At 44.7% G+C, this 8,710-nt stretch overlaps 1 protein-coding gene across 1 annotated transcript; it reads right to left on the bottom strand.

Moving 5' to 3' along the window:
- Positions 1–243: 243 nt before the first annotated feature.
- bhlhe41 (basic helix-loop-helix family, member e41) lies at positions 244–4,338 on the bottom strand. The gene is made up of 5 exons (XM_088645803.1): positions 3,598–4,338; positions 3,339–3,402; positions 3,014–3,121; positions 2,691–2,802; positions 244–2,395 (listed from the first exon to the last, which is right to left on the bottom strand). Exons 1-5 carry the CDS (start codon positions 3,738–3,740, stop codon positions 1,479–1,481), a joined length of 1,344 nt encoding a protein of 447 aa, XP_088501929.1. The 5' UTR covers positions 3,741–4,338; the 3' UTR covers positions 244–1,478.
- Between the last annotated feature and the right edge of the window lie 4,372 nt (positions 4,339–8,710).

Genomic DNA, 8,710 nt, shown 5'->3' on the forward strand with positions numbered 1-8,710 from the left:
CATTTCAACACCCAATTTCACTGCATCAATTCCAACAGAAGCAGCTGTAATTCAGACTGCAATATACTTGGCAACAAAAGAAACCAATTGGACTGTGTCCAATGGAAATTTTCCTCAAAGCTGTTGTCAAGTTAACCTGGTAACTTTTTCCTCATGAAAACATGTCATATACTAGTCACTACTTCAACCCCCATCCTGAGATGCATCCTCTGAAATCAGGTTTTAAATAAGGAGACTTCAGTGTTTGGTTTCTTGCTGATATTTATTACAATTTTTAAAATAATTTAGGACAGCATATGCCTAAGCACTAACAAAAAAAAGTGCAACAATCGCTTAGTTAAATTCTTTAAAAATCCAGATGTCTTCTACAACAATAACAGGTCCAACATCTATTTCATTATATATTCACAAACTATTTACACAAATGAGCCACTTTTGAAGCGGACGTGACATTATTTAAAATGCGGCATTTGAGGCAAACAGGAAAAAGAGCAGCATTGTATATAAAAAATATCAAGAGCAAGTATATATAGTTTATACCTATTCACTGCGAGATTGTCTCCTATCTTACATAACATTCTAGTGCAACCACTCACACTGTACTAGTGTACCTTAGTAACAACCTATAAATACCTCACTGAGGAGATCTGCTTTCTCAGTTCACATACTGTACACATTTTGGATCGCAGTCCAAAATAATAAAAACATCTCAGAAGGCATCAAGAAAGATAACTCTTGCTTACCTGTTACATTTTTTTTTCCAGGTGGAGATGTCCATTTATTAACTTTATCTATTTATATAAGAAAATAGATTCAGATTTAAGGTTCAGTGCATGAGTACTATACACACACACACACACAACAGGAGAGGGTGGAAGGCGACATTAATGTAAAAAGGAATCTTTAGAAGGTGCCAGCAAGAGCATTGCACCTTGCCAAGAACAAACCCCTGTTTTTGTTGACAGAATTTTCTAAAATAAAAAAAAGCTAATTACATTCAGTAGCAAAAATTCCAATAAGGTGCTGATACTAGGAGTTAAACTTTGTGTGAAATACAGTGACTGACATCCATTCCCGCCTTCTCCAACAGAAGTGCATGTTCACTACTGCGGCCATCAAACATACCGGTACATTATCACTGCTGATGAGGGGGGTACAAAAATACCGGGCCGAACAGTTCCTTACAGCAAGAAGATCTGACGATAATATAACTCTACAGTTACACTATCCAGCGTGAGCGATGCGGCAACTGAAACCTTTGTGGAGCTACAAATAAAACCGGCTTCGTTTTTAATACGATGGTTATAATGAATAAACGGTATTCGAAATGCGTCACACGTCTTCTGCACACACAACAAAAAGAAAAAGAGAAAAATTCCCAAATCAAGATATTTCCTCGTTGGCGAAAGGTTTTATAAACCCCCCTACACACACACACACACACACACGACGGATGTACAGCAGTACAGTAGCGGGAATTAAGCGGCGTCGTTTTCAGACTTGAGGGACCCGGGGGACGGGCTCTGGCCGTCCAGGTGCAGTTCGTCCTCCGTGGGCGAAGGCAGGTCCGTCTCGGCCGCCGTGTCAAAGCCGGGGGACGGCACGGCGGGCGCACAGCCCTTGTCGAGCGACAGGGCCGCCGGCAGGCCGGGGAAAGCGCCGGCCGCCTGCGCGGGCACGCCCGGGTAGAGGAACGGGAAGGGGCCCGTGAGCGCCGCCGCCGCCGCCGGATAAAAATACTTCTCCAGGTTGGATTTGTCCAGAAGGGGCACGTAGGACGCCGCCGCGGCCGACGGCGAAATGAAATAGAAAGGCATGCAGAAGGGCGCTTGCTGTCCGAAGGGAACGCCGCCGAGTCCCATCAGCGAGTTGAGCAGGGCCACGTCGGGTCTGCTGACGGGGTCGGGGTTAACCCCTGCGCCGCCGGCCGCGTCCAGCTTCACTTTTTTGGCCGCGGGATCGTCCCTGAACTCCTGCTTCACCCTGACGCTGCAGAGTCCCCGTGGCGTGCCGCCGTGAGGTTTCCCGTCGCATTTCTCGGCCTCCCCCCCGTACCCGCTGTCCGTGTCCGTGTCGTTTTCGTTTAACTCCCCATTGTGAGTCCTCTGGATCACCGGGACACAGTTCGCCTGGGCTTCCAGCCGGGGGCTGCCGGGGTCCCGGGAGGAGGTAGCACCCTTGCTGGCCGAGATCTGCTGGGACAGGAGCTGAGCGCCGGGCAGGAGCTGAGCAGAAACTTTGTTCAGGTGGATGATAAGCTGGGTGCATCTCTGCTCTCTGGGAGTCCAGTTCTCGAACCGGTTAAGGTACTGCAGGACCTCTTTGGCACAAGTTTGAAAGCCTGAATGGAAAGCGTCCAGATCCGTCTGAATGGAGGATTTCATGGATCGGTCCCCTATGGAAGAGAACACGGGGAACAGTCACAATTGAGAGCTATTCATTGCATTCTCCAGATTGGGAGATTCGTCGCCTCTTGCACAGTAGTTTGGATTTTTTACAGCCCAAAAAAACAGCTCTACATCGAGTTTTCCCCCTCACCATGCAATCACGATTTTACAGTTCAAGAATACAATCCGTAGCGTTTAGAGCAACTGGTCCAGGTATAAACATGAGGCACGAAAACCCGTTCGCTTTTTATTTTCGCAGTTTGATCCCCCAGCTCGCCGGTCGTTAGGCATGGTGAAACTTACCGCTCTGCAAGGCGACTATCTTCTGGTGCTGCTGCTCCGTGACGGCGGTTAACGCTTTTAAATGCTTCAAAGTCAATTCCAGGACGACAGCTTTCTCCAAGTGCCCGAGGGTCTTTTAAATGGACAGAAGAGAATAGTTCACGTCAGGGGACACGAGGGAAAACAAAAAGAGCGACAAAGCCATCCTTTTTTTAAAAAATAAAAGATATCATTTAAGAATTGTTGACGGTGGTCGCCAGTAAAATACTTGTCAATGTCAAGTAACTGGGGATGAAAATCGCAAAGCTAGGGCGAAGACGGTATGGGAGCTGCACCAACCTTACCGTCAGTTTAAGATGTTCGGGTAACAGATCTTTCAGCTGGGCGATACATTCGTTAATCCGATCACGCCTCTTCTTCTCTATCAATCTGTGCGGTAACTTGTAGGCTTCCTATTAGTCGAAAAGACATTTCACATTTCAAACCGGGGTGCATTGAATACTCCTGAAAGTACTGCTGTCAGATACGCAGCGCTCGTCTACAGAACAGATATAAAAGGCATTTACGGTACATTACAAATCACTGCATATAGTTAAGAAAATCCCCCCCCATGTATCGCATGCTTCAATGTCACTGAGAAGACGTACGTGTTGGACAAAACTTGCTTACCTTACTTTCCTCCCTTTTCATGCCTCTCTTGGATTTACACATGTAGAGGGACGAATATTCTACCCTGTGGTGGATCAGAAACAATTTTCACCGGTAAGATTAAGCATGCATTTACGGTCTTTAATTCGTTTGGGCAGATAGTCACGATATTCATAAAAAAAAACCACACACACACACGCACCCAAAAAAATAAAATAAAATAAATAACAACAGTCCCAGCTAGCCAAGAAAGGAGAGAAAAAAAACACACGAAACGTACCCAAGGAAATCTGCGTGATCCAGCAACTGTCGGTCTTGCAAACGAGCTATTCCGTCATCCATAACTTTTTTTTTCCCCCTCCAACTGTCTGCTATTCCTAGACCTTGGAGTGCTGAGGGAGATCTCGCACAGAAGCTGTACATCCGGTAGCCTCACACTTTATGATGATCACCCGCTCGCGGAGCTGCCACTTTGCAAACACTTTTCTGCGCGAGCAGAGCGCACGCGCGTCGCCGCACGGACCCGCTCCCCGCTCACGTGCGGAATGCACCAGCCGGCGGCGCGCTCCTCTAATGAGAGGGCTAATTAGGTCTCTCGCTGCCCCGGACGGGTTTTTAACACACACACACACAGATATAGGTAGCTCTCAGGAGGCCAGAAGGGCAATGTTGTCGAGAAGCAAAAGGAAAACAAACAAACAAACAAACAAACAAGCGAGCGAGCGAGCGCGAGTACCACCACCAAATTATCCCCCAAAACGTTAAAAGTTGCTGAGAGCCGGTAAATGCCGAAGCGAAGTCCTCCCCCCCCTCCTCCTGTTCCATACGCGAACAGTCAAGTAATTGTGCACTCCAGACGAAGAGGACTGCGTTTTTCCCCCCGCGATGTTCGGCTTTTCTTTTGACATCGTAAGGACAAGCTACTCCTCCTTAACCCTTCGCTGACCGCTCGAGCCGGAGACGGCCGCCCGCGGGGAGCCCGGCGTGCCGCCGGTAGCCATGGCAACCCCCCGACGCAGGGAGGCCGGCCCGAGCGCCACACATGGCGAAGACGGGGAGGGCTGGTTTCCACAGGGGCCTCCGGGGGGTTCCCTCTGGCCAATCAACGGAGGCGCTGGTTTTAGTTTTACTTTCGCGGTTAAGAACAGGCGATGGAGCCGAGATGTCATCAGAATGCACGGGACGGTGCCGTGCAAGCGGCTCTCGCAAAATGCACATTTTAAAAAAACAACAACAACAACAACAACAACAACAGCATTTGAGAAGCACGGCTATGAGGAGAATCCATCTTTAAAGACGGGGGGGGTGGAAGAGGTGGTGAGGGAAACGAGATGATCAAGATAACTTGTTCACGGATAGCTCCGATCCAGTTGAGCCCCCTCACTCGAATAATTAATAATAATAATAATAATAATAATAATTGCTTACACTTATATAGCGCTTTTCTGGACACTCCACTCAAAGAGCTTTACAGGTAATGGGGATCCCGTCCACCACCACCAATAGCGCTTTAACTACTGACAGCTGCTAGTGCGTCGTTATGGTGAGGGGTTCTGAACCGAAAATATTTCTGGCCACCTCATTTTGCGAGTTTAGCGTGGTTTTGCATTTGCAGGATCCTCATATCTTCGTGTCTCTCCGTGGTGTGGAAGGTGCGCAGCTGTCCTAATTGCGAAAGCGAATGGAAGGACCGTACACCCCCCCCCCCAACACACACACACACACACACGTGTCACGCGCTGACGGTCCCGCTGGGGGTCAGGTGCTTAGAGGGGACCTCAAGGCGCGCGCCCCCCTCGCCCCGGTCTGCGGAAGTGACGTCCCGGGCTGTCCGCGGGACTGGGTGTTGCGCCTCAGACAGCTGTAGATTTCAGAGGCAGGATGATGTATGGTATGCAAATAGAAATTAGAAAAGCCGAACGGAGCTCCCCCCTCAAAGTATACATACCCCGCTGCCCAGAACGAGCGAGGCAGGATTCCCACCGAACCATTTTTAAAAATGTTATTCTGTTCATGTGTAAACGAAAACGATTAGCCTTGGAAAGCTCACGGGTCTGGTATTTAAAGTTACATTTAAGGTATGTCGAAGGTGAAGCTTAGTACACCATATTTAAGTGCTACTATGTGATTGCAATTTTATGAATGCCTTTGTTCTGCTGTAAGTGATGCAAACTATATGTTTTCTCTGCTGTTTCAAAGAGGATTATCAGCGTTCAGTTTCAGCCTTTGATTTTTCAACTTCATTTGCAGCATGGGAAACATGAGTGTTCAGTATGAAGATAAAGTGCACCAAGTCTCCGCAGTGCGATTAGGAGAGTCGATGGGTAATTCAGGCCAAGAAGGTTGAGCTGGGTAGAGCGTGTTTTTCTCCTGGCAATATTCTGGGAAAGCACTCGTCCGTGATTGGACAGTTAGTGATGTCGTCATAATGGTTGTGTTTATGACATCACATGTCAGTAATTTCAATATATACAGTATAAAACGAATTCAGTGTTTAAGTCAAACGTATCTTTGATCACTGACGATCGCGAAAACAACATTATTAGTATTGAGGAACCAGTTCAGTAGAATTTAGTATTGGGGGGGGAAACACCCAACTACACGATTCATATTATAATGCATATGGCATCTTTTAAAATTAGGAACATCTTTTGGTTTGTTTTCATATTTCAGTGGTTTTGGTTTAAAGATTGAAATTTACTAAATCATATGTATTTGTTTTAAGGAATATTTGAGTTAAAGTATTCAATTTGATCTATTAATAAAAGAACAAGTACCTACAGTAGCTCATCAGTGCATGCTTGCTGTCTTTTATAATAATAATAATAATAATAATAATAATAATAATAAAAAACTTTATTTTATATAGCACTTTTAAAGGTGGCTTCTCAAAGCACCTTACAGAATGACAACAACAATGAATAAGAATACACAAGATAAAACACAATTACAATATACAGACGAGACCGTGGATGGTGGTACTAAGAAGAGCAGAGGGATGAAGAATGGAACCAGTTCAGTAAAGGCTTTTCTAAAGAAGAAGGTTTTGAGTCTGGATTTGAAGGAGTTTAGAGAAGGTGACTCTCTGATATCCTTGGGGAGAAAGTTCCAGAGCTTGTGGGCATAACAGGAGAAGGCCCTGTCGCCCATACAATGTAGACGGGCTTGGGGGACAGTAAGGAGAGCAGAATTTGAAGAGTGAAGGTTGCGAGGTGGGGAGTAGGGCGATATTAGTTCAGACAGGTACTGAGGTGCCAAGCCATGCAGAGCCTTATAGGTGAACATGAGGATGTTAAAGTCCACACGGAATTTGACAGGAAGCCAGTGCAAGGACTCCAGGATAGGAGTAATGTGATCATTTGCACTAGACCTGGTCAGGATTCTGACCTGACAGAATTCTGACACTAGACCTGGTCAGGATTCTGGTCAGGATTACAGTAGTCAATTCGAGAGAACACAAATGTGTTGATCAGCTTTTCAGCCACAGTTAGTGATAGCAAAGGGTGTAGTCTAGCGATATTTCTGAGGTGAAAAAAATATGTTTTGACAATATGCTGCACACGTGGGTCGAATGTTCAGCCAGAATCGAATATAACCCCAAGGTTTTAGTGTTAATATTTATTTTAAGCACTTGTCCTGTTTTTCTTAACTTGTAAATAACCATGGATATGTTCTCTGAAATAAACCATAGCTACACTAGATTTGCACATTGACTATCCAGTGTCAAAATACTCATATTATTGCATTGCAAATGAATGTAATTTATGTTACTCGTACTCTAGACAACAGTTGTAATGGATAACGACAGTAACTTGTTCATTTGCAACTTAATTTGTTCAATTGTTCAATACGATGATTTAAAATTGTGTTTACTAGTGGTACTGGATCATGCTGGAAGGATTTCCTGATGTCTGCAATTTCTTGAAACTCTCGATGTACAAGTATTTCTAAATAGGAGAGCAAATGTTTCACATGCCAGTTTGTACCTTGCTGTAGATTAATCAGGAACTTCAGCCATCTGAAGAGTAAATGTAAGAGCAATAGTTCTTTTAGTTAAGTAGAATGTCTCCTCATTGCTATTGGATTTTTGGGCAAGCATCCTAAAGTCTCTTCCAAATAATTTTCAAGTAGTTCTTCACCATGAGACTTGCAGGTTTCAGAATTTTTTTTTTACTGCTCTCTCTTTGCTTGGTAGGAGATGAATCCCAAATACCTTGTTAAATTACCTGAGATCTGGCAGAATGCCTAGCAACATAAAAGAAAGAGCCGTGAGCCCCGAGGTGTGTTTCTTGGCCAGACAGTAAATTGCATTTTCAGGGCTGGTGGTGTCAGCAGGCGCGTCGAGTGCGTGTTAGAGCAGTTTTTTTCCCTCTTCCCGATTTCAGACTCGCAGCCTTGTGAGCCTCTGCTGACAAGCACACCAGTTCAGCGGCGGGGGCGAACGTGCTGTGGCCACGTTTGCTGCAGCTGGCACCTCCGATATTACTGTAATCCTGTTTTTCGAGCCGGCAAAGCCACCGGGCTTTCAACGTGATCTGCTCTCTCACGCCGGAGAAACGAAAGCCCTGTCACTCTAGTGAGTAAATATTAACAACGCTTATCTGATCACGTCGTGAACTTTCATTAATCCTGCCAGTTACTCCATGGAAGTTAGATCAGATAGAAAGCTAAAAGCTACCCGGAAATGACTTTTCTCATTTTAGGCCAACAAGCCTGTCAAAATAATATCCCCTCCTAGTGTTGTACTGTTGCCAGCTAAACTCTGTGGCCGTATTTGTTGATTTTGGCATTGCTAACACACATGCCTTCTATTTAAGGCTATGTTATTAATTCATTGAGCACCTATCCGAGTTAGAAGTGTACTGGATCCCACTGAGTTATAGATCTGTTTTTTGTTCTACAATCAATGGGCACATTATATTATGAAGGATGAAGAAAGGGGTTTTTAAAGATTCATTTTTGCAGAAGCCTTCGACAATCATTCCATTACCAATCTTTTTGCAACTTCCAAACATTCCTGTAAAGCTTTCTTTAATCTTTAAAAAAAAAAACAAGAGTTTTATAGATCAGTGGAATTCATTGTTTTGTTTCGCTACAAAGTGTGAAGTTACATATGCTGTAGGAAGCAAGGCTAAATATTTTAAGCATCATTGATCTGTTTTTTTTGTTCCCCTTTCATTCACTCTAGTGTATTCACATTTTCTAACCACAAAGCCGATTCTGAAATGAATGGATGAGTACTCAATTGTACTCAATTTCTTATGTTGGAGATTCTAATTTGAAGATGCCGTTTGTAATGCAGACAGTAATTAATCATTCTAGTCAAATAGTATGGTTTCCGCTTCTAACCAGGGTGCTGGAAATTAATCAGGTACTTCATAGGATTCTGCCTT

This window comes from Lepisosteus platostomus, chromosome 9 (genome assembly GCF_059453375.1).
Source record: "Lepisosteus platostomus isolate fLepPlt1 chromosome 9, fLepPlt1.hap1, whole genome shotgun sequence".
NCBI classification, from domain to species: domain Eukaryota; kingdom Metazoa; phylum Chordata; class Actinopteri; order Semionotiformes; family Lepisosteidae; genus Lepisosteus; species Lepisosteus platostomus.

Bases quoted from the DNA above. Each gene is read 5' to 3' on its own strand.
- bhlhe41 (XM_088645803.1), bottom strand. From the start codon at position 3,740: ATGTACAGCTTCTGTGCGAGATCTCCCTCAGCACTCCAAGGTCTAGGA. The intron at 3,403-3,597 runs GTACGTTTCGTG...GATCCACCACAG, and splicing joins GATCACGCAGATTTCCTTGG to GGTAGAATATTCGTCCCTCT. The intron at 3,122-3,338 runs GTAAGCAAGTTT...TTCGACTAATAG, and splicing joins TGAAAAGGGAGGAAAGTAAG to GAAGCCTACAAGTTACCGCA.